Here is a 25,942-nt window from a genome sequence, read left to right on the forward strand (position 1 = left end):
GACCATATAACACTGGTCCTGAAATACCTTCATTGGCTCCCAGTATGTTTCCGAGCAGGACGCGGGTGGCGCTGTGGTCTAAACCACTGAGCCTAGGGCTTGCTGACCAGAAGGTCGGCCTTCATTGGCTCCCAGGACGTTTCCGAGCACAATTCAAAGTATTGGTGCTGACCCTTAAAGCCCTAACGGCCTCGGTCCTGTATTCCTGAAGGAGCATCTCCACCCCCATCATTCAGCCCGGACACTGAGGTCCAGCGCCGAGGGCCTTCTGGCGGTTCCTCACTGCGAGAAGTGAGGTTACAGGGAACCAGGCTGAGGGCCTTTTCGGTAGTGGCCCCCTCCCTGTGGAACATCCTCCCATTAGATGTCAAGGAAATAAACAACTACTGTATCTGACTTTCACAAGACATCTGAAGGCAGCCCTGTTTAGGGAAATTTTTAATGTTTGATGTTTTATTCTGTTTGATGTTTTATTCTGTTGGGAGCTGCCCAGAGTGGCTGGGGAAACCCAACCGGATGAACGGGGTATGAATAATAAATTATTATTATAAATTATTACAGTGGACCCTCTGCATACGAATATAATTACTTCCATGGTCCGCACGTACCCCCAAAATCGGCAAGTAGAAGCGCCGCTTCTGTACATGTGCATGGCGTGATAGAGCACTTCTGTGCATGCGCAGTGGCGAAACCTGGAAGAATACACTTCCGGGTTTGCCGTGTTCGCACCCGAAAGTTACGTTACCCGAAGGTAACATTAACCCAAGGACTGGGCCACCTCGTATTTATCTCTGGGTGAATTTCAACCACTGCCCTCTGCTGCCCCCTGAACATTAGCAGAACCTCACGAAAAGGCAAATCTTTTTGACCCCTTAGGAAGACGTCCACAGATCAAGGGTGGAAAACAAGTTCTGATGAATCATCCATGTGTTTGTTTCCATAGCAATAAGATCAGCTGTTCTAATGCTCTTAACCAGTGTTTCTTCTCTAAAAAAAAATGTTTAGGGGTACTCTCATTTTCCTACCCATGTTGAAATACTGCCCCTCAATCAGGCCAAACTTAGATTCACAAAATGTTTAGGGGTATGCGCACCCCAGGAAAAAAGTACTGCTCTTCTCTTGCTTTCTGCTAACGTGGCACCACCCAGAGATTTTAGGACTACGGTTCCCCTCCGCTGGGGCTGTTGAGAGCTGTAGTGCAGAAACCTCTGGAGGGTGCCCAGTTAGCAAAGGCTGCTTTAGTCTAATCTGAGCCAAACCTCTGGCATATGACTGACTGATCAGAGGCCTTGTGACCTTCACATTGCAATTTCACCTTTGACTTCTTGAGCTGCTCTCACCCCCTAAGATGCAGGAATATGCAGCTGTCCTGTACGGGGATCAAACCTGCAACCGTGGCATTTTCAGCACCACACTCTAACCAGCTGACCCCAACCCCAGCAGAGATTCAAAACTGCAAAACATGCAGAGAAGTAAAATGTGAAACTATAGGCAGAGGGCCTTCTCGGTGGTGGTGCCTGCCCTGTGGAACGCCCTCCCGCCAGATGTCAAAGAGTGACTATCTGACTTTGGAAGACATCTGAAGACAGCCCTCTGTATGGGGAAACTTTTAATGGTCGATGCTTTATTATTATTATTTTATATTTTGTTGGGAGCAGCCCAGAGTGGCTGGGGCAACTCAGTCAGTTGGGCGGCATATAAATAAAATTATTATCATTATTATTAGCTGTCAGGCCTTTATTATTACAATAGGTGGGTGTGGGGCCAAAATGTCACCTGATTAAGGCATCCATGGCCTTGAAATAATTGTAGTCCCTTTTTAATATTACAAAAGCATCCTACTGCTTGTCCATTTTCAGAACAAAAATACTAATAAAATACTATTTTTTAATCAGTGCTAGTTGTTGTTTAGTCATGTCCGACTCTTTGTGACCCCCTGGACCAGAGCACGCCAGGCAATCCTGTCTTCCACTGCCTCCCGCAGTTTGGTCAAACTCATGTTAGTAGCTTCGAGAACACTGTCCAACCATCTCATCCTCTGTCGTCCCCTTCTTGTGCCCTCCATCTTTCCCAACATCAGGGTCTTTTCCAGGGAGTCTTCTCTTCTCATGAGGTGGACAAAGTCTTGGATCTCAGCTTCAGGATCGGTCCTTCCAGTGAGCACTCAGGGCTGATTTCCTTCAGAATGGAGAGGTTTGATCTTCTTGCAGCCCATGGGACTCTCAAGAGTGCTAGTACTTAGTACTAAAATACTAAGTGTTAAAGTATCAATTCTTAATACAAAAATGCTAATAAAACACTATTTTTATTAGTGCTTGTTATGTACTGAGTTGAATAGGATCCAAACTGCAGCAGTCTGATTGGTCCTAGAACAATAGGATCCAAATTGCAGCAGTCTGATTGGTCCTAGAACAATAGGATTCAGAATGCAGCAGTCTGATTGGTCCTAGAACAATGCAGCAGAATGATTGGTTGGCAGGAACCACCCAGTCATGCTCCAGATATAAGTGAATCCACAACCTGATTGGCTTACAGTAGAATTCCAGAATTAGCCAATCATGTGCAGCCCATTGTGTAAATAATGTATATAAAGCAGATACTTTGAGGGGACTTTCATTCATTCCTCCTCACCACTATGAGCTGAATAAAGAGCATGAAATCACTTTGCGACTCTGAGTATATTTCAGTGCTAGTTCTTAATACTAAAATACTTAGTACTAAAGTGTTAATAGTACCAAAAGACTAATAAAAATGACACCGACCATCCGTCCATAATATACCTGGAGCCATGCTCTGACTATGTGCTGCTGGAACAAGTCTTTTTTTCCCCCTGTCTTAATTCTCCCTGAATGTCTACAAGCTCAAGCCTTAGGACAGATGGAGGGGAAACACTTTTCCCTGTAGACTTTCTCCCTGCCATGCAGATATTTGCAACCTTCCCCCGGTCTCCTCTCTCTCGCCTTTTCTCTAGAGGGAAAAAGTCCCCGCCGCCGCCCCTTTTCCTCGTAGGGGAGTCGCAGGCATCCTGGACGGGGCGGGATGCCGAGGGGAACCCCGGCTGGGCGGGTGGGTGGCACCCATGGGGGCCAGGCTGTAGAAAAAGGCGGTGCAAGGTCGTGGGCGATGGGGAGGGGCATTTGGGGGGCGGGACACCCGACGGGGCGGTCCCGGGACGGGGATATGAAACGCCTGGCCGGCCCCGCCCGAGCCCGTCTCGGCTGCTGCTTTCCCCCTTCTCAGTCCGAGGCTTCGACGGGATCCTGCCAGGTAAGAAGGGCGTCGAGGATCGGGCCCAGGAGATTTGTGGGGGGGGTTGGCCGACCTTCTACCCGCTACCCCGAGAATGGGGCCACTTTTGGGGGTTCCTTTCTCCAGCCCCCCACCCAGCTGTCGGTGTTGAGAGACGGTTCCAAAAAGGGGAACCGTCTGACTTTTTATTTTTGAGGATGGGGGTCTCTGGCCCAGGAGGGTGGGATTTGTCAGCTCCAAATCCCCGCCGTCTGCGATGACCTCCCGGCGGCGGAGATTTGAGGGGTCCTACTCCTGCCCCCGGTTTGGGCATCTGCGCCCTCGAGGGGCGCGGGGGAGTTGGCTAAAGAGACCCCCGCCAAGAGCGCATCTGGCTCAGAGCTGACTTCTCCGAAGCTTGCAGAAGCCGTCCAGGGTCAGCCCAGCCCAAACCAAAAAGGAGCCTTAGAGAAAAGGAGCCTTTGACGTCTCCTCTGCCCCCTCCCCAGCCCCTGCGAGGGTGATTCATCCCCGTCAGATATTAAATCCACACGCATGGATCTTGCAAGTTACATAAGGAGAGGCTGCAGGATCAGACCCATAGCCCATCCATGCTCTAACCCAACTCCCAAGAGACTGCGATCCACTCACAGAGTTTAAACTGGCAGTGATCTACCCCCTTTTGGGGGGTTTGGGTCAAAGCTGTTGAGTTTTTTTCAGGGAGGAGGTAAAATGTTGAGCTTCTTTTTAGAGGAGCCACGGTTGTTCAGCTTCTTTGGGGGGGGGAGCCAGTGATCTACCAGTGATCTACCGCAGATGTCCAGTGATCTACCGGTAAATCACAATCTACCTGTTGGACATGCCTGCTCTAACCAGCTGAGCTATCCATGGATTAGACAAAAGAGCAGGGGACAAAATGTTGGTTCTGCTCCGTCTGCGCATTTGGAGACAGCCATGCTTTGGTGGTGCTTCGGATTGGACCTGTGACCTTCTGCATGCCCAGCCTGTGCTCTAGCCACTGGCACTGCGGCGCCAGTCCCCAAAGCTGTGGGGTGCAGCAGCACGTTGTCCTTTCACATCCCGCTACAGCTGGCCAGCAGCGGGTCGGATTCTGTGTCTTGTGCAGAGGCAGGGCAGGGCAGGCTGTTAGGCACAGTGAGGAGCGTGGAAGTCCAGAACGCAGAATTGTAAAGTAATGGTTGTTTTGTGCTCAAATCTACGCGGAATGGGGTTGGTGTGTGGGAGAAAAAAAGCACAGATTTCGGAGTGGTGCAGAAATATTGAACTGTGACTCTGAATTCGGCTTTTTGCACATGTTGGCAAGCAGCCAAGCAGCGAAAAGGTTTCTGTGGTTGCGCAGAAAAGTTTAATCCTGCATGCAACACCCTCTTCTGTCTCTTTCAGAAGTTGCTGTTTAGGTAAGGTAAAAGGTAAAGGTAAAGGACTCCTGGACGGTTAAGTCCAGTCAAAGGCGACTATGGGGTTGTGGCGCTCATCTCGCTTTCAGGCCGAGGGAGACAGCGTTTATCCACAGACATGTGGCCAGCATGACTAAGCCACTCCTGGCGCAATAGAACATGGTTACAGAAACCTAGTTGCTGTTTACCTTCAGTTAGGTCACATCTGCACCGATCTCTTTCCACAGAGCTATAGGTAGCAAACGTTTGCTTTTTCTGCATCCAGTAGAAATCCATAGCACCGATACTAAGAACCAGCTGGGTGCGATGACTGTGCTGTAATTGATAATCACAGTTCATATCCTGTGTTTATGTCCAAGATCCAAAACAGCTTACAATCCGGATTCCAGTTTAGTAACACTTGCAGAGAGTCTTCCGTCTGTATGGGCGGAGGCAGTGATGCTTCTGCAAGCCAGTTGTGTGAGACCACGGGAGGGCAGGGTTACCCCCTCCCATTGAACCCTTGGCTTGGCCACTGTGGGAACTGGATGCTAGACTTGGTGGCCCACTGGCCTGATCCAGGAGGCTCCTCTTAGGGCGCAACTATCATAGAACAAAGGGACGCAGGTGGTGCTGTGGGTTAAACCACAGAGCCTAGGACTTGCTGATCCGAAGGTCGGTGGTTCGAATCCCCATGACGGGGTGAGCTCCTGTTGCTTGGTCCCTGCTCCTGCCAACCTAGCAGTTTGAAAGCACCTCAAAGTGCAAGTAGATAAATAGGTACGGCTCCGACGGGAAGTTAAACGGCATTTCCATGTGCTGCTCTGGTTTGCCAGAAGTGGCTTTGTCATGCTGGCCACATGACCCGGAAGCTGTACGCCGGCTCCCTCGGCCAATAAAGCGAGATGAGCGCCGCAACCCCAGAGTCGGCCACGACTGGACCTAATGGTCAGGGGTCCCTTTACCTTTACCTATCATAGAACAAAACAACAACACCACAAACTGGCTTAGAAGTATAAAACCAAATTTACTAGAAAAATAGCTAGAATAGAGATAGACTTGTAACCATTTAAGCAACAAACATACTAAGGTGCCATGTGCAAAACAAAGCCTGGAGATACTGTAAACATGGAGTGGATAAATGTACGACTCTATCTTAACAAGTTACATGTGCAGTAAACGTTATACAGACTGGATAAATGAACCGTTCAACAAGTAGCGTAAGTCCAATCGCAGAACAGCAACCCCATGCCGCCACAACGGCAAGGGTAGCACACTGGAGAATCTGAAAAAGTTTTTCAAAGCTGTTTTTCAAAGATTGAACTGGATGAGATGTTCTTCAATGGGTCTTGAGTCGGAAACATAAAGCTATATGCATGGATCAGTCACGGGAAGGCAAATCAAAGCCACCACCCCGATGAGAATAACGAAATTGGGCAAAAGGTGACCTGTTCTCCAGATATATTACAGGTTTCACTACACGCTTCATCAGTCCGAAAAGCCAGTCGTACAAAACGGTTTGCTCAGAATAAAGACAGTATTCCAACTATCATAGAAACAACAGCAGCAAAGGGAGGAACTGCCTTTGGCCATTTCAAACCCGTGCTAGGCGACCCATTCTTCAGCTCAGTCTACCTCGAAGGGTTGTTGTAACGATAAGGTGGCATTTGCTACATCCAAGCATTGATGCTCACCGCAAGTATGGCACCCTCAGCAAAATGGGAAGAAGTGTTCATTGTGCCTAGGACCCTCGTACCTACGGGACCGCCTCTCCTGGCATGCCCCGCAGAGGACCCTGAGGTCCATGAATAAGAATAGCTTAAAGGTCCCAGGCCCTAAGGAAGCCAGACTATCCTCTCCCAGGGCCAGGGCCTTTTCAGTGATGGCTCCGACCTGGTGGACTGCTCTGTCCCACAAGAATAGGGCCCTGCAGGACTTGATCTCCTTCCGCAGAGCCTGTAAGACAGAGCTATTCCACCTGGCCTTCAATTTGAATTAGCCTGATCCTCTATTCCCTTTTCCCTTTCCTCTTCTATGAAGAAACCCTTTATGGGACCCCACATTTAAATTCTTCCCTGGTCTCCTTGCTGGCCCTAGTAGGACCAAGTTGGCCAGTTAGCCCTGGTGATCATTTGATGTCTACTGACTGGGCTTTGTTTTGTTTCCCCCCAAAATATGACCCCTGAATTTTTGAATTTTATTGATATTGATGCTGCATTTTCTGTTGTATTTATGCTGTTTTTAAGTCGCATTTTAATCAATATTTTATATTTGCTGTTAGCTGCCCTGAGCCCGGTTTTTAAACTGGGAAGGGCGGGGTATAAATAAAAAGTTATTATTATTATTATTATTATTATTATTATTATGCATTTTTATGTTGCTAACTGCCCTGAGGTCTTCAGATGAAGGGCGGTAGACAAATAAAATAAATAAAATAAAGGTTGGTAATAACGATAGTGTTCGTGCCTGATGCCAGTTTCTGAGTGCATTTTATTTTGCAGATAAATGCAGCGCTTTTTTTCTGGGGGACGCAGGGGTACGCATACCCCTAAGAATTTTGTGAATCTTAAGTTTGGCCTCATTGAGGGGCAGTATTTCAATATGAGTAGGGAAATGAGAGTACCCCTGAACATTTTCTTTAGGAAAAAAAAGCACTGGATAAATGTATTGTATTGTATTGTATTTTGCAGAATGCTTAGACAGCTAAATGTGAAGACATCTAAGCAGTGTATTAGAGCAGAGGGTTAAAAAAAAAAGTTAACGGAAACTTTTGTGCGATTTGATTCTGGAGAGACTTCCTGGTTTACAGCTACTCTGCCCCCCCCCCCCCGGTGACTCCCAGCTTTTTGTGTGGTGGCTTTTTCATTTTTCACAATGTCAACATCCCTCCTTTTGAAATGACAGCCGTGTGAGAATAGAAGGCCCCTTTTCTGTTCTCCCTTGCTTGGAAATGGGTGAGGCTCTGTAATCCCCTGGGCATTATTTCTGCATTGTAGGTGTGAGCCCCTCCCAGCACTGATGCTCAGCACAGCCTGTAGCCCTTGACCATCCAGGGTGCTCCTAGCTGGGGAGGAGCCCATACCTATGGGGTAAGGTGGCTGCTTTGGGTGAAGAAGGACCCAGGTTCAGTCCCCAATGGCCTCTCTGTTTCTTTCTTTCTTCTTTGGCGATCACTCTTAGCTGAGTAAGATTGCCTTCCATAAACAACGAGTCCGTAAGTGACCGTGGAGGCCAGTTCTGGATCCACACGTCCTTCCACAGTGGGGGCATTGGTTTCCGGGCAGGAGTTGATCACGGTGTGGATTTGCCAAGCCTGCCTTCCTCTCAGTATGTTTCTCCCTTGTGTCCTGAGTTTGAGTGTCTTCAAAGCCCATGACACCTTTGGTGAAGGCTGTTCTCCAACTGGAGCACTCGCAGGCCAGTGTTTCCCAGTTGTTGGTGTTTAGACTACATTTTTTAAGATTTGCCTTGAGAGAGTCTTTGAACCTCTTTTGTTGACCACCAGCGTTACGCGTTCCATTTTAAAGTTCGGAATAGAGTTCAGTGGTACCTCGGGTTACAGATGCTTCAGGTTACAGACGCTTCAGGTTACAGACTCCGCTAACCCAGAAATAGTACCTTGGGTTAAGAACTTTGCTTCAGGATGAGAACAGAAATCGGGCTGTGGCGGCAGCGGGAGGCCCCATTAGCTAAAGTGGTACCTCAGGTTAAGAACAGTTTCAGGTTAAGAATGGACCTCTGGGACAAATTAAGTTCTTAACCTGAGGTACCACTGTAGTTGCTTTGGAAGATGATAATCAGGCATCCACACAACACGACCAGTCCAACGAAGTTGAAGAATCATCACTTCAACACGGGTGATCTTTGATTCTTTCAGTACATGCTAGTGGGTGACAGACGAGACCCTTGAGAGCTGCTGTAAGTCAGAGTAAGCAACACTGGGAGAGATGGCCCAATGAACATGACTCAACAGAATATGGCTTCATCCATTCAGCTCTGGTCTGAACTGACACACTCCTAATGTAGCAACTGCTTCTCCGGGTTAGAACAAAGATCCGTCTCGACACATCTTGTTCACAAGCACCTTGGCAAAGGGAGGGTATTTGCAATATAAAAGCAGGAAAATACATAACATAGTAACAAATGAAAACAATTACACACACACCCCAGTTTAATAGGCCTGTGAGGAAAGGAATGTTTTTGCCTGGCGCCTAAAGATATGTAACAAAGGCACCAGGTGAGCCACACTGGAGAGAACATTCCACAAACGGAGCCACTGCAGAAAAGGCCCCGCTCTCATGTTGCCACCCTCTGGACCTCTCATAGAGGAGGGCACACAAAGAAGGGCGTCAGATGAAGGGCCTCTCTCTGGGGTCACTTCAGAGATGCAGTTCTTGAGGTTTTGCGGTCCTGAGCCATTTATAGGTCGGGTCAGATTCTGAGTCATATGAGCATATGTCCCAGTGAGTAACCTGGCCACTTAATTCTGTGCCAGCTGAAGTTTCTGAACCATCTTCAGAGGGAGCCCCACGTATGATGTGTTGCAGTAATCTATCCTAGAGGTTACCAGAGCATAGACGAAAGAAGTTCGGCTGTCCCAGTCTAGATGGGGGCACAGCTGGGCCACCAGCCGAAGCTGATGGATGGCACTCAGCACTACCAAGGCTGCATGAGCAGTGCTGGATTTACGCATAAGCTAAACAAGCTATAGCTCAGGGCCCCACTCTCTTGGGGGCCCCAAAATTTTTTGAAGGAAAAGCACCTGGATGTACATTTCCAAAATATAAGATAAAAAACAAATAAAATAAAACCTACGTACAGCAACAGTGTTTTGTGTTGTGTAGGCTCCTATGATGTAAGGCATGGGTAGGCAAACTAAGGCCCGGGGGCCGGATCCGGCCCTATCACCTTCTAAATCCGGCCTGCGGACGGTCTGGGAATCAGCGTGTTTTTACAGGAGTAGAATGTGTCCTTTTATTGAAAATGCATCTCTGGGTTATTTGTGGGGCATAGGAATTCGTTCATTTTTTTTTCCTTTCCAAAATATAGTCCAGCCCCCCACAAGGTCTGAGGGACAGTGGACTGGCCCCCTGCTGAAAAAGTGTGCTGACCCCTGATGTAAGGTAATGGGCCCCACCTGCTAGCCTGCTCCCTAAGGACAAAGGACAGTTGGACATATAAAGGGCCCCATTACCTTCAGTAGTTTAGGGTCTCATCAAACTTAAATCCGGCCCTGTGCATGAGCCTCAAGCGAAATGGAGGCTGCGTTTTATTTATTTAATTCTAGCATTCCTCTCCCAGTTTTCTAGCATGGGGCAGATTTTCAAAGCGGCGAATGACATAAGGAAAGCATTAAGAACAGGCAGCAATAACAGCGAGATAGTGGCGCTGTGGGTTAAAGCCTCAGCGCCTAGGGCTTGCCGATCAAAAGGTCGGCGGTTCGAATCCCTGCGGCGGGGTGCGCTCCCGCTGCTCGGTCCCAGCGCCTGCCAACCTAGCAGTTCGAAAGCACCTCCGGGTGCAAGTAGATAAATAGGGACCGCTTACCAGCGGGAAGGTAAATGGCGTTTCCGTGTGCGGCTCTGGCTCTGGCCAGAGCAGCGATGTCACGCTGGCCACGTGACCCGGAAGTGTCTCCGGACAGCGCTGGCCCCTGGCCTCTTAAGTGAGATGGGCGCACAACCCCAGAGTCTGTCAAGACTGGCCCGTACGGGCAGGGGTACCTTTACCTTTACCTTTTAGTCATGCAGAAACAAAACCATGCAACCCTTTTGATCTCGGCTGCCTGCAATTGTGTTGAAGGCAAGAGAGTTAATTGCCTGTTTGGTGCTTCAGAGGCCCAAACAGAATGGGATTCTGTTGTCTAAATAGTTGGTGTTCCAAGAGGGCTGCCATTATCAGAGTTTTGGATCCTTCTGATTTGTGTTTTGTAAAGGCATTATCTGCTTCCAGGAGAGCAGCCTGGGTTTGCCTTCATCAGCATGGACTTGGTTCTTGAAAGGGCATTGTAATAGCAAGGAGGGAGGGTGAGGACAGAAGAAGGAGCATACTCAGAAAGATGCAGTGTTCTTTCCATTGTTGACATTGCACATAGTCCTACAATAAGGTGCTTTAACGCATGGGGACGCGGGTGGCGCTGTGGGTTAAACCACAGAGCCTAGGGCTTGCCGATCAGAAGGTCGGCAGTTCGAATCCCCGCGACGGGGTGAGCTCCCGTTGCTCAGTCCCTGCTCCTGCCAACCGAGCAGTTCGAAAGCACCTCAAAGTGCAAGTAGATAAATAGGTACCGCTCCAGCGGGAAGGTAAACGGCGTTTCCGTGTGCTGCTCTGGTTCGCCAGAAGCGGCTTAGTCATGCTGGCCACATGACCCGGAAGCTGTCTGCAGACAAACGCTGGCTCCCTCGGCCTATAGAGCGAGATGAGCGTGCAACCCCAGAGTCGGTCACAACTGGACCTAATGGTCAGGGGTCCCTTTACCTTTACCTTAGGCAAACTAAGGCCCGGGGGCCCGATCCGGCCCAATCGCCTTCTAAATCTGGCCCGCGGATGGTCCGGGAATCAGCGTGTTCTTACATGAGTAGAATGTGTCCTTATATTTAAAAATGCATCTCTGGGTTATTTGTGGGGCCTGCCTGGTGTTTTTACATGAGTAGAATGTGTGCTTTTATTGAAAATGCATCTCTGGGTTATTTGTGGGGCATAAGAATTTGTTCATTCTTCCCCCCCCAAAAAAAAATATAGTCTGGCCCCCCACAAGGTCTGAGGGACAGTGGACTGGCCCTCACTGAAAAAGTTTGCTGACCCCTGCTTTAAGGCATCCCTGATAGGGATATGCCCGACATCTGTCTGCAAATAATTCTATTGTATTCCTGGGCAGAGTTGCTCAGCTCTACAAGTCTATGATTCTATGAACTTGTGCTTTAAATAGACTTGTATTAAGTTTTCTTGATCACCTCTGGTGAGTCACACTTGTCTCCAGGTGACCAAGTGGGAAAGTTTGTTGGTATTATTATTATTATTATTATTATTATTATTACTACTACTACTACTACTACGACTACTACAGGCCATCAATATGCTAGAAAATGCTCGTGCAGGTATGAGTAGACAAGGGGCAAGTACCTTTCTCTCTGAGCTGATCCTGCAAATAAGTACACAACTTTGTGAACTTGGAGGAAGAATAAAAGCATGCTCAGAGTTAAATTCCTTGTGGTTAGGGCCAGGATGATACATGCTAGATTTTCAGTAAGCATATTTTGAGAAACAGTTTGCATGGTTGGTGCTAAACTGGCATTTGTTGCTAAACTTTGCAACAAAGCTCAGGGAGAAAACAAAAGCAAAGTCACCCAGTCCCGTTGGGCTGGTTTAGAGTTGGCTATTGAACAATTTCTACCTATCCTCATTTTATTGCCTAATTGGGTTGGAATGTTTGGCATGAAAGCTCTCTGTTTCGCTGTAGCAGTTGAACAGGGTGGTTGTTCAGCCTCGCAACCTTCAGGTCTGATTCCTTTTCTCAGGGACGCTTGCCTAAAACTCTGATCATCTTAAATTTCATTGCCGCAGAACCTAGGTTCTGCAGCTGGAATAAACTGCACAGGAGTTTCTTCATCAGTTGATGGCTGGTTTGCAGGCAGATCTGAGTCTGTTTCGTATTGCAGAGGAAGGTCTTGATAAACTTACTCTTTGCGTACCAAGTACCGTAACTGGCATGTTTACTTCCAGAGTGCCTGTAGTGTAAGTCCACCTTCAGGTATCAGGTAGAGGTGAGTCATTAGAGATAAGCAGGAGTCCACATGCCTGGGATTTAGTTTCTGCCTCTTGAAGGCCCCATTCTGTCTGATCTTCGCTATCCCATCCAGGATGAAAGAAACTATACACAGAGACAGACCCTATCTGCCTGATGGGAAAATCAGACTGATTTAAGAGCTGCAGAAATTAAGTAATATGCAACTGGGGTGGAGAATAGGGATGTCAGGAGCATCCCAGATCATAAGATTTCAGGGCTCAAAGCTGAGACCTAAGGTAATGTCATTGGGGAGGGGGCAGACACTGATGATGTCACAGAGATGATGTCATGGGAATGCCACTAATCACGACACATCAAGCAGTAACCTGAAAGACCTACATTGGCTCCCAGTACATTTCCGAGCACAATTCAAAGTGTTGCTGACCTTTAAAGCCCTAAACGGCTTCAGCCCAGTAGACCTGAAGGAGTGTCTCCACCCCCATCGTTCTGCCCGGACACTGAGGTCCAGCGCCGAGGGCCTTCTGGCAGTTCCCTCATTGCGAGAAGCCAAGTTACAGGGAACCAGGCAGAGGGCCTTCTTGGTGGTGGCGCCCGCCCTGTGGAACGCCCTCCCATCAGATGTCAAGGAAATAAACAACTACCAGACTTTTAGAAGACATCTGAAGGCGGCCCTGTTTAGGGAAGCTTTTAATGTGAACAGGCTATTGCATTTTAATATTTTGTTGGAAGCTGCCCAGAGTGGCTGGGGAAACCCAACCAGATGGGTGGAGTATAAATATTATTATTATTATTATTATTATTATTATTATTATTATTATTAACTGCAGTCACTATGACCATTTGCAGAGATGGAGTCACCGAGCTACAGTTTTCAGAGATCCTCTTGAAAAGGGGTTGACTATTAAACTGCTTTAGGAATCGTATCTCTGCAAAGAGAATAGGGGTCTCCTGAAAACGTTCAGTGCCCCATAACAAATGACAGCTCACAGAATTATTTGGCGTTAGCAGTGTCTGTTTAAAGTGGCCGTGGCTCTTGGGGCTTCAGGTTTCCCGGCCCTACGAAGATGCCATTGGGGGATTGAACCCAGAACCTTCTGCGTGTGTGGACAGGATCTCCCATAGCCGAAGAAGCTGAGCTTGTGCAGAGAGCTTGCCAGCTCGTAATAGGACAGAAACTGGGTAGTGCAACATCTTGGAATCGGATGGAGTGGGAATAGCAAGGAGGAGTAGCAAGATCATCCTTCATCTTTCTGGGTGACCTTGAACTGACTCTTATCCTCACGACGACCCTGCGAGCTGTGCCAGGCAAGCCCCAGGTACATGCCTCTGCTGAGGCCTGCGATAATTATAATTTATTACCTATACCCCACCCATCTGACTAGATTGCCGCAGCCATTCTTTTCTTTTTCTTTTTAAACAAAATGTTTATAACAAAAGAAATGGTCATCAGGCCACATAAATGAACATAACCAGGTGTCTGGGGATTGTAAAATTCATCAGCCAGCTCTATGAATGGCAAGAAGCCTTGCACTTTCCTTCATCGGAGTACTGAATACTCGTGGCGCAAAAATGATTCGAAGAGAAGGCAGCTGCTAAGAAGATGCTATTGGCTAAAGCCATCAGCGGACCATAACAGTCCCTTGGTGATTACCCTAAAGAAAAGCTCTTTGCTGGACTAGGCTCTCAAGCACCTACAGCCTGCTGACAGCCTATTATTTGCCAGCGATTAGGGGGTTCCTCAAGGGACGCGGGTGGCACTGTGGGTTAAACCACAGAGCCTAGGACTTGCCGATCAGAAGGTCGGCGGTTCGAATCCCCGCAACGGGGTGAGCTCCCGTTGCTCGGTCCCTGCTCCTGCCAACCTAGCAGTTCGAAAGCACGTCAAAGTGCAAGTAGATAAATAGGTACCACTCCAGCGGGAAGGTAAATGCCTTTTCCATCGCTGCTCTCGTTCGCCAGAAGCAGCTTAGTCATGCTGGCCACATGACCCGGAAGCTGTACACTGGCTCCCTCGGCCAATAAAGCGAGATGAGAGCCGCAACCCCAGAGTCGGCCATGACTGGACCTAAGGGTCAGGGGTCCCTTTACCTTTAAGGTAATCTCTGTGGGAGTATATTGTATTTAAAAATGTGGTATCAGAGTTTTTAGGGGGCTAACCAGGTTGGGATAGTTGGGATAGGAGGCATGTTGGTTTTTTAATGTCTGATGTAGATTTTTTCAATTTCGTTTTTCTGTACGGGACACCAACAATAAAGATTATCGTATCCTATCATATCGTATCATAATTGATACTCAGAAGCATTGCTGCCTCCAACTGCGAAGGCAGAGCAGAGCCATCGTGGCTAGTAGATATGAGAGTCATCTTCAAATATCTCAAGGGCTGTCACATGGAAGAGGGAACCAGCTTGTTTTCTCCAGCTCTGGAGGGTAGGACTCGAACCCATGACTTCAAGGAGATTCTGACTAAACATCAGGAAGAACTTTCTGACAGGAAGAGCTGTTGGACAGTGGAATGGTCTCCCTTAAGAGGTTCCATTCTATGATTCCATGGTGAAAAGGTACAGGACCCATGGGTGGTTAAGTCCAGTTAAAGGCGACTATGGGGTTGTGGCACTCATCTCGCTTTTAGGCCGAGGGAGCTGGTGTTTGTCCGCAGCTTTCTGGATCATGTGGCCAGCAGGACTAAACTGCTTCTGCTGCAACGGAACCCTGTGATGGAAACCAGAGCGCACGGAAACACCGTTTACCTTCCCGCCGCAGTGGTACCTATTTATCTACTTGCACTGGTGTACTTTCGAACTGCTAGGTTGGCAGGAGCTGGGACAGAGCAACAGGAGCTCACCCTGTCACAGGGATTCTGTGATAGCCCTCTCCTCCATGAATCTATCCTTATCGTTAATGGCAGGGAAGGATAAACTGTAGAATGAGCATACTTTTAATCAAATAAATCATGGGTGGGGTGAAGTGATGAGTCACCGTTTTGCAGCGTGAGCTGTTGCCACAAACCTCGCAGGACAGTTGTGAGGAGGGCTTCAGCAGGGCAGTGCTTGTCGTGCCAATGCGCCGTTGGTGCATTGTAAGTAAACTGTGCAGGGCAAATACACTTTCTTAACATGAATGGGGAGCATTTGATTTGAGTCATGGGCGTGTCGAGGCCTGAGTGAGTCATATTTGCACAGAGCTTTCGCCTGAAGCCACGGACAACGGCTGTGTGTTTTCCCAAAGTGGATGCTATGGCAATTTCCCTGAATATCTCTTTGAAAGGGCGTGTTCGTGCGTGTTTTGTAGGCTTTCTATGAAGTTTGTGGGTCTCTCTCTTTTCTTACTTGGCCAGTTTTCAGGGGAGTGCACCCTCTCCGAAAGACAGCTCTGTTTGTGTTAAGAAGTGGGGGGGAAACCAGAAATATGTTCCTGGGCTGTCTTCGCTGCTTGTTCCAAGATGAGTCAACATCATGTGTATACTCAGAACACAGACGGAAATGAATTGGTAGCAGATCTGGATGGCTCACTGCTAGAAAGCAGGGAGAAATTCCATTTGGTTTGCATTTAAAGGCAAACCTACCTAATTTTCACTTTTCGAAACAACACAAGCTCTGAAAAACTAGAGAACTGAAAAACACCCGTCCTTTGAAACTGGTGCAATTCTGGATTTTGCAGTGCCCTTCTCCAGCCAAGTAATGTGCCGGTGTTGCAGTAAAGTATTTATGGAGATGCACACATTAGTGAAAAGAAAATGCGAACATGCTTTATATTAGGCAAAATGGCAAGTACAGTGGTACCCCGGGTTAAGTACTTAATCCGTACTTAACCTGAAACTGTTCTTAACCTGAAGACCACTTCAGCTAATGGGGCCTCCTGCTGCTGCCGCGTTGCCGGAGCATGATTTCTGTTCTTATCCTGAAGCAAAGTTCTTAACCCGAGGTACTATTTCTGGGTTAGCGGAGTCTGTAATCTGAAGTGTATGTAACCTGAAGCGTATGTAACCCGAGGTATCACTGTAAACATTTAAAGAAGTTTGCACTCCGATGCTGGTGAATTTACATGAGCGCTTGAAAGCAACATCTGGATTCTGAGCTGTTTCTTTGCCCAAAAATAAGTAAATCCCAGCCTTTATCAAGCTGGTGCTTCTCCAGATGTTTGGGACGGCAACTTCCATCAGTCACAGCCAGCAAACATCTGGGAGGGGCACCAGGTTGGCAAAAGCTGCTCTATCCATTGTACCACAAAGCCTCCCTTGGCTCTGCCAAGATTTGCATTTGGCCAATGAAATCTATGGATGCGCCATGCACTCACCTGTTCTCTTTTTCTGTTTTGTTTCAGGAAGATGTCTGACGGCTTTTCAGTAAGTATCTCCTCTCCTGATACAGTAGTGCTTTTGATGCCAATTTTAAAAAGGATCAGTGTTGTTGCTGTGACCTGAGACCTCACGTGATCTTGGCCTGAGAAAGCAGGGCGCTTTCTGTATCATCAAGAAAGCACCAGCCACGGTTTCAGCTGAGACATTTAATTGCACGTTTAGTCAAAACCCAGTTAAAACTATATATCGGGGTTTTTTCCCATCTATAAGACACCCCCATGTATAAGACGGCCCCTATTTGGGGGGCAACAACCAATCACCAGTCCACCCTTGGCATTATCTGTGTATAAGATGCCCATTGATTTTTTACATTACAGTGGTACCTCTAGTTGATCCGTTCAGGGGTGCCCCATTCGCACCCCAAAAAGTCTGCAACTAGAGTGCTGCTTCTGTGCACGCACGCAGCATGATAGAGCGCTTCTGCGCTAGTAGCATCCGTGCAACTATCGCTGCAAAATTAAAAGACTTTTGAATATCTGCACCTATCTTTCCTAATAAAAAAGCCTCTGGGTTTTATTTTTACAAAAGTTAATTTGAATTTTTCCCCCATCTCATTATACAGTGGATGCTCAGGATGCGAACGTGATCCATGCTGGATGCACGTTCGCAACCTGCCGCATCTGCACATGCGCGGGTTGTGATTCTGCGCTTTTGCACATGCACAAAGTGCAATTTAGTACTTCTGTGCATGTGCGACCCCCGAAACCCGGACGTAACCTGTTCTGGTACTTCCGGGTTTTGGTGGGTCTGTAACCCGAGGTATGACTGTATATCATTTCCCAGAATGATTTTATTACCTTACAAGACCACCAGATGGGATTTTTCTTTACATTTCCAGCAAATATCTGTGGTTTTTTTTTAAATGATATTTATTAAAGTTTCCATTAAAACACAAAAACACACAAACATACGCAAACAAAATACAAGTATAATTTCAATCCCTTTTTTTTCTTAAACCTTATTTTCCCGACCTCCTCACACCTCCCCCTTCCGTATTATAATTTCATTATTATCCGCTCAACAAGTTCTTGTCTTATTTCTCAACCTTAACTTAATAATTTTATTAAATCATGCTATTATTTTCCTTTTCTTCTTTCTTTCATTCGTCAATTTATTTTTAGAACCTTATATCTATTTAATTTAAAAAACCCAATTTTATCTTAATCTTAAACCTTTTTCCTAAAGTCGACCCAAATTTCCCTTCCACGATTTTTCCACATTCCATAAAAACTGCAAAAAAAAAAAAGCAAATAAACAAGATCTAAACAGATTATATTTTAACACCCTTTGGTGTTTCCAGCAAATATCTGGACCTCTTATACATTTTTGCTAACTGTTGCTTTGTTCTCTACACAGTTGTCTGATGCCCTGTCCGGGGGCGCCAACAACCCAAACGCCAACCCAAATGCCCAGCCAAACCCTTGGGGAAATCAGCCCGGCACTTTCCCAGGATATCCCGGAGCGTTCCCCGGCCCATATCCTGGAGCACCCGGCGCATACCCGGGGGCCCCTGGTGCATATCCTGGGGCACCCGGCGCATACCCTGGGGCCCCACAAGCAGGTGGCGGATACCCTGGAGGCCCACCCCAGCCAGGCGGATTTCCCAGCGCACCTGGAATGGTTCCACCAGGTGCCTCTGGCATGTATCCTGGCCCCGGACAGCCTCCAAGTGGCGGAGGAGCACAGCCGACCGCACCCGGATTCCCACCTTCCGTTCCGTCCGGAGCACCTTCCGGCCCGTTGGTGAGAAACTTGTTTGTTTGCGTGTGCCTCTCAGCTAGGAAATCTCTCTCTCTGATCTGTCTTAATTTCAGAAAATGTATACACTGCATTGACGGTAAGCAATAACATCAAAAGCGGCATGCAAGATTTAGGGTTCTGTGTCTTTTTAAAAAAGGAAACGAATACCCTTTGTTCACAGAACGAAAAGTTACTCCTGGGTGAAGCTGTGAATAGGATCAGTTTGCAATATTCCCCATAGATAGGTTTTTCTCCTGGACACCAGTTGCCCACTCAAAACTCCATTCCATAGAATGCTGTATTATTTTACTGTTGTTAGCCACTCTGAGCCCGGCTTCAGCTGGGGAGGGCAGGATACAAATAAATATTACTATTATTATTATTATTATTTATTATTATTATATGAGTTCCGCAGCTTAAGGCAAAGATCTGAGGGTTGGCGGAATTAAATTAAACTAGCCAAAGTCATTTCATTATTATTAATTTGTACCCCACTTTTATATACTGATTTGTATACCGCTTCTATGCCCAAATGTTTTCTATTCCTCTCTGGTCCCATAGAACAGAGAAACATCTGACCAAAATTGCTGTGAAAATAATATTTTTTGATGATTGCACCAAGGTTTATTTTCTCTCTAACTTATTAGTTGTGGCTTTAAACAGTTATTCTATTTTACCTATATTTTGGTGGTTTGTTTATATTTTATATGTTATGAGCTGCTTTGAGGTTGTCTCCCAGGTCCTAAACTAGTGGTTCTGAAGCTTTTCCCCCCCCCCCTCTGGGCCACACTTTCAGAAGAAAAATTTGCTCACACCACACTAAATTTCCTCTTGATAAGGAATACATTGGGGGGGGGGGGGAACTATTCCTAGCAGTGCTTGATTCATAACATAGAACACAACTATGATCATGAGACGTCCAGAAAGTACAAAACAATGCAGCTACATAAGAACATGAAACATTCCCAAAATAATTATAAATGAGCCCCTTCCATATGTACCTTAAGTATGTATACAAACTCAACGAGAGGTGTGTGCTTGCTTTCGCCGGGTAATCTCAACTTATATTAGGTCTAATTTGAGGCAAACCAACCAACACAAAGAAGCCTTTCTCTTTTCTGATCTTGAAAATCCCTGATCTCAACAATTATGCTGTGCAGAACTATAGTCAATGGGCTGCCAACGCTCTTGCTCTCAGTTTGGAAAGATAACTATCCACTATTCTGCAAATACAGTGGTGCCCCGCAAGACGAACGCCTCGCAAGACGGAAAACCCGCTAGACGAAAGGGTTTTCCGTTTTGGAGGCGCTTCGCAAAACGAATTTCCCTATGGGCTTGCTTCGCAAGACGAAAATGTCTTGCGAGTTCCTGCAGGTTTCCCCCCTTTTTTCCCCCTTTTCCTAAGCCGCTAAGCCGCTTATCAGCTGATCCGCTGATAAGCCGCTTAACAGCTGATCGCTAAAAGCCGCTAAACCGCTAATAGCGCTAATCCGCTAAGCTGTCAATGGGCTTGCTTCGCAAGACGAAAAAACCGCTAGACGAAGAGCCTCACGGAACGGATTAATTTCGTCTTGCGAGGCACCACTGTAATAAAAAAAATTTTTTTTGATACTATACACTGAAATGTTCACGTTCCTGTGATTGTCCTTGAATCTTCCTGCCACACCCTTTGAGACCCACTGCCCTCGACCAAAACCCTGAGCATAATACCATCTTTTGCAGAAAGTTCCCTGTGACATCCCACTGCCGGCAGGACTCCAGCCTCGCACTTTATTGACCATTGTCGGGACGGTGAATCCAAGGGCAACCTGGTAAAGATGGAATATAATAATAATTTATTATTTATACCCCGTCCATCTGGCTGAGTTTCCCCAGCCACACTGGGCGGCTGGGAAAGGGATTGGGGGGGGGGTGCGGGGATGTTCCAGTTTTCTGTAGGAGGGGATTGCATGTTTGGGGCCGAATTATGGCTATGGTGTCTCCCTCTTACTCATGGGTAGGCAAACTAAGGCCCAGGGGCCGGATCCAGCCCAGTCGCCTTCTCAATCCGGCCCGCGGACGGTCTGGAAATCTGCGTGTTTTTGCATGAGTGGAATGTGTCCTCTTATTTAAAATATATCTCTGGGTTATTTGTGGGGCCTGCCTGGTGTTTTTACATGAATAGAATGTGTCCTTTTATTTAAAATGCATCTCTGGGTTATTTTGGGGGCATAGGAATTCATTCATTTCCTCACAAAACAAATATAGTCTGGGCCCCCTCAAAGTCTGAGGGACTGCAAAACTGTGTTTATTATTATTTGAAAAGCTATCCAGGAACTCTGTGACAGTCAAATTCTCAGCTGAAAAAGAGCTACAAATTGCACACCTATCAGCCAAATTTGCTCTGGCAGCTAAGAAGTTCTGTTCCAGCTCTGTTAATGCTTTCTAATTTTAAATTTTTATGCTGTACATTTTTCATGCTGAAAATGTTTCTAGGTTAGGTTGTGCAATTTCAGAGGAAAGCCTTGCTCTTGCCCTCTGCTGTACATTGTAAAGACCTTTGGCTGTGTGCAATAAATTGATTATTCTTTAAGGGGATATGTTGGACCCTGGGAGAACACTGTGACTCTGATAACAGTGGTCTTAATTCCTGGCTCCCGCTGTGTGATTTATGATCAAATGTTGAGACATTTATGATCAAATGTTGAGATGACACCAAACTGGGAGGGGTGGCTAACACCCCAGAGGACAGGATCACACTTCAAAACGACCTTGACAGATTAGAGAACTGGGCCAAAACAAACAAGATGAATTTTAACAGGGAGAAATGTAAAGTATTGCACTTGGGCAAAAAAAAATGAGAGGCACAAATACAAAATGGGTGACACCTGGCTTGAGAGCAGTACATGTGAAAAGGATCTAGGAGTCTTGGTTGACCACAAACTTGACATGAGCCAACAGTGTGACGCGGCAGCTAAAAAAGCCAATGCAATTCTGGGCTGCATCAATAGGAGTATAGCATCTAGATCAAGGGAAGTAATAGTGCCACTGTATTCTGCTCTGGTCAGACCTCACCTGGAGTACTGTGTCCAGTTCTGGGCACCACAGTTCAAGAAGGACACTGACAAACTGGAACGTGTCCAGAGGAGGGCAACCAAAATGGTCAAAGGCCTGGAAACGATGCCTTATGAGGAACGGCTAAGGGAGCTGGGCATGTTTAGCCTGGAGAAGAGGAGGTTAAGGGGTGATATGATAGCCATGTTCAAATATATAAAAGGATGTCACATAGAGGAGGGAGAAAGGTTGTTTTCTGCTGCTCCAGAGAAGCGGACACGGAGCAATGGATCCAAACTACAAGAAAGAAGATTCCACCTAAACAGTAGGAAGAACTTCCTGACAGTAAGAGCTGTTCGGCAGTGGAATTTGCTGCCAAGGAGTGTGGTGGAGTCTCCTTCTTTGGAGGTCTTTAAGCAGAGGCTTGACAACCATATATCAGGAGTGCTCTGATGGTGTTTCCTGCTTGGCAGGGGGTTGGACTCGATGGCCCTTGTGGTCTCTTCCAACTCTACGATTCTATGATTCCTCAGGAGATGGTTACAGCTTGTGTCTCCCTGTTGCAGCATTAAAGTGGATTTGAAGAAGGGCAATGACATCGCCCTCCACTTCAACCCCCGCTTCAATGAAGATGGCAGGAAAGTTATTGTTTGCAACACCATGCTTCATAACACCTGGGGGAAGGAAGACCGGACGGCACCCAGGTTCCCTTTCGAGGCTGGCAAACCTTTCAAGGTAATGGGGGGCACAGGGAAATGGGGTTCTCTCTCTTAACTGAAGCAGAAGCGAGATGAATGAATTACCGTATTTTTCGCACCATAGGACGCACCGGACAATAGGACACACCTTGTTTTAGAGGGGGGAGAACAAGAAAAAAAAATTCTCCCCCTCTCTGCCCAGCGCCCCTTCAGCGAAGTGGCAGGAGGTGCTGCGCAGAGAGGGGGAGAACTTTCCCCCTCTTGTTTTCCCGCTCTAAAACAAGGTGCCGTTTAAGGTGCGTTCAAGCGGCTACCTCGGAAGCCTGGAGAGCGAGAGGGGTCGGTGTGCACTGACCCCTCTCGCTCTCCAGGCGGGGGGGAGCCCACCACCAGCCCCAAAGAGCAGGTCAGGGAGCAGCGGAAAGGCGCAGCGGAGAGGCTCCTGCCATAGCCACGCGTCACCTCTCCAGCCGGGAGAGGGTCGCGGGGCTATGGCGTCTTTGCTCCATAGAACGCACACACATTTCCCCTTCATTTTTGAAGGGGAAAAAGTGCGTCCTATAGAGCGAAAAATACGGTAAACGTTTGTGCTATACAGTGGATGCTCCCACACGGATCACGTTCGCAACCTGCAGCGGCGCATCTGCGCACGCGCGGGTTGCAATTAGGTGCTTCTGCGCATGCACAAAGCGTGATTTAGCGTGTGCACGACCGCCGAAACCCGGAAGTAACCCATTCGAATACTTCTGGGTTTTGGCAGTCCGTAACCTGAAAAAACACAACCTGAAGCATCTGTAATCCAAGGTATGACTGTATAATGAAAACACTGGCTGAAATTGATGTTTTAATGATGGGCAGCTTATTTTACCATGAAATTTAATTGCCGCATTTCCGCAAAGAGCTGTGCCTAAAGCAGTGAACGACAACTTCCATCAGCCTTACAAAGCATGGTCCCCACACCTGATCTAAATCCACAAAAATTACATCTGCTTCTGTACCACCCTGTTTCATTACACCGTAAGCCTGCCACCGTATTTCTGCATCACCTCTAGTAAACATCCATCATTCAGTCAGCAACATATGCATTTCAGCAGCAGTTTTGCTTAGTGGTTATAGCAGTAAGAACAGAAGATGACCACAACCTAGATTGGACGAAAGGTTTCAGCCTCCCGACCAGATGTTTCTGGCAAGACCACAAGCACCCTGTATTTAACATTTACACTTTTTTAAGTGTTCAGAGAATGCAAGTGTGTGGCCTCTATCAACTCTAGTCTCATTTTCCATTTATTTGTGTATTTGATGCATTATTTGTGTATTTGATGATATATAATCAACAAATACTGAGGGTAAGGGGTTTGCAAACTCCTGCCGTGTGAGCTGTGTCATCTTCAAAACTACAGCTCCAACTTAAAATTAGGGGTAGCGAGCTGTACATTTAGTAAAACCACCATTTACCACATCCTGTACCAGAACCAGGATTCCACATGACTTGACTGTACAAAATTGCATCAGCAGCTAACCGTGTGATGACTTCCACATAGGAAAACAGCTTTTTTATATATAAAAAGGCATTTATAGACTGCTTAATCAGCATTTCTAAGAGGGGTACATAAAACAAACCATAACAAAGGATAGAACAATTAAAAATCACCATAAAACTAAATACCAGCATGTAATGCCTGCTGGAAGAAGAAAGTCTTTACTGTGTGCAGCAAGGAGGTTGCCTACCTAATCCCAAGTGGGAGGGAGTTCCACAGGCTTAGGCCTGCAGCAGTGGTTTACGGACTTGACTCAAGGGTAGAGCCACCAAAATTAATGCAAGTTAAGTTAGTAATGGCCGTTAATTTCAATGAGTTTCCTCTTAGTAAACTTTAGTTGAATATAGCCTTAAGCCAGAATGCTAGGAAGTCACGCTCTGTTCAAAGAATTTGGAACTTAAGTTAATCTCTGCTCACAGCCTCTACCAATCTGCTTTCCTGGTTCTTTTAATGTTTTGAACACCTCTCCTATTCCAGATTCAGATTCTGTGTGAAGCGGATCACCTGAAGATAGCAGTCAACGATGCTCATCTGATGCAGTATAACCACCGCATCAAGGAGCTAAACCAGATCAACAAGCTGTGCATCAATGGCGACATCACCCTCACCAGTGTCACACCAACAACCATCTAACCCAAGGCTGCAGCAACCTAATACGCCAACTCTGTGTGCAGTAAAACGGCAGCTTTCGTTTTTCTAAAAAGATGTACGGCTGGCTTCGCTTTGTAGGGCAAAGTTTAATAAAAAAAATATATACACAGAACCAGTCAAGGAGAGGCTGAGTGTCATATGTAAGTCCTCACAAGCAGGTTTCTAGTCCTTATGGGCACCAGAGGGTTAGAAAGGGTGTTGGCAATGGAGGGAGGCTGGAGTGGGAATGCAGCTGAGCAAGACTACTAGGAGTGAGGGTTTCTGATTTTCATTAGTAACTTTTTAAAAGCTAAACGTCCGTCAGATATTCAAGCAAAGGGGGAAGGGGGTGGGAGGAACATTTCAAAACTTATCAGTACAGTGGTACCTCGGGTTAAGTACTTAATTCGTTCCGGAGGTCCGTTCTTAACCTGAAGCTGTTCTTAACCTGAAGCAGCACTTTGGCTAATGGGGCCTCCTGCTGCTGCCACTGTGCTGCCAGAGCATGATTTCTGTTCTCATCCTGAAGCAAAGTTCTTAACCCGAGGTACTATTTCTGGGTTAGCGGAGTCTGTAACCTGAACCGTATGTAACTCAAGGTACCACTGTATAGATAGAGTACTGGCACCTTCAGAAGTCCTAAAGTCCAACATTGATGAATTACGATACCAATTCAATTTGGACTTTTGGGTGACCGTACCAAAAGGGTTGGGAACCAGGGGCCTTTAAAGTGGTGCTCACCAAACTTAACATTATCATGCTTATTAAATTTGTGTTCAGCCTTTCATCTGTAGAATCCCAGGGTAGTTCAGAACATACCGTATTTTTTGCTCTATATGACTCACTTTTTCTCTCCTAAAAAGGGGAAATGTGTGTGCGTCTTATGGAGCGAATGCAGGCTGCACATCTATCACAGAAGCCAGAACAGCAAGAGGGATTGCTGCTTTCACTGCGCAGCGATCCCTCTTGCTGTTCTGGCTTCTGAGATTCAGAATATTTTTTTTCTTGTTTTCCTCCTCCAAAAACTAGGTGCGCCTTGTGGTCTGGTGCGTCTTATAGAGCGAAAAATACGGTAATCACCTCAGCCCCAACAGTGTTCAGTCTTACCGGCATACCTCGGGCAAAAAACCTCCCAAACAATACTGGTTTTATTTGGACTAGAGCAAACTCTGCTGTGTACCCTTTCGTGGACCCCAGGTATATGTGTACCAAACTTTGGGAAACTGGCCCGGAGGATGGACAAGGTTCATTTTACAGCCTCTTGTGGTTCTGTAAGAGGAAGTTATCTTCCTCCCTAGAAGTGGAGGTGAAAGGCAGAGGAAGGCATAATCCTGTGAACAGAATGTCCTCCAACTGAATCTGGAAAATCACAGCATAAACTAGGTTAAAAAGCAACAACCCACAGAGCTTTCTTATTCACATGAATGGTACAGGTCACAGCACTCACATTTTCCTGGCCCAGATTAGCCAGAGGCATTTTGTTTTATTCTTTTCCCACCGCTGCATACAGCACAGAATACACCCCGCCCAGCTTGTTACAATACGGGACACGTCTGAGCTGAAACAGAAATTGA

The 25,942-nt window shown here is 46.8% G+C and overlaps 1 protein-coding gene and 1 long non-coding RNA gene across 3 annotated transcripts; one reads left to right on the forward strand and one right to left on the reverse strand.

The window, feature by feature from the left end:
- Nucleotides 1-3,128: 3,128 nt before the first annotated feature.
- LGALS3 (galectin 3) lies at nucleotides 3,129-24,443 on the forward strand. Of its 2 annotated transcripts, none has more exons than XM_079961733.1 (6): nucleotides 3,129-3,267; nucleotides 16,693-16,714; nucleotides 18,086-18,472; nucleotides 20,192-20,280; nucleotides 22,069-22,237; nucleotides 24,216-24,443. In XM_079961733.1, exons 2-6 carry the CDS (start codon nucleotides 16,697-16,699, stop codon nucleotides 24,369-24,371), a joined length of 819 nt encoding a protein of 272 aa, XP_079817859.1. In that variant the 5' UTR covers nucleotides 3,129-3,267; nucleotides 16,693-16,696; the 3' UTR covers nucleotides 24,372-24,443. The 2 variants fall into 2 exon arrangements, with proteins under 2 accessions (XP_079817859.1, XP_079817860.1); XM_079961734.1 differs by lacking the exon at nucleotides 3,129-3,267 and adding an exon at nucleotides 13,605-13,688.
- On the reverse strand, nucleotides 19,242-20,174 carry LOC307209078. Its single transcript, XR_013835303.1, has 2 exons — nucleotides 20,052-20,174; nucleotides 19,242-19,692 (listed from the first exon to the last, which is right to left on the reverse strand). It is a non-coding gene; the product is annotated as an uncharacterized lncRNA (long non-coding RNA).
- Nucleotides 24,444-25,942: the final 1,499 nt, after the last annotated feature.

The sequence above is a fragment of the Podarcis cretensis genome (genome assembly GCF_951804945.1).
Source record: "Podarcis cretensis genome assembly, chromosome: 1".
In the NCBI taxonomy this organism is placed as follows: domain Eukaryota; kingdom Metazoa; phylum Chordata; class Lepidosauria; order Squamata; family Lacertidae; genus Podarcis; species Podarcis cretensis.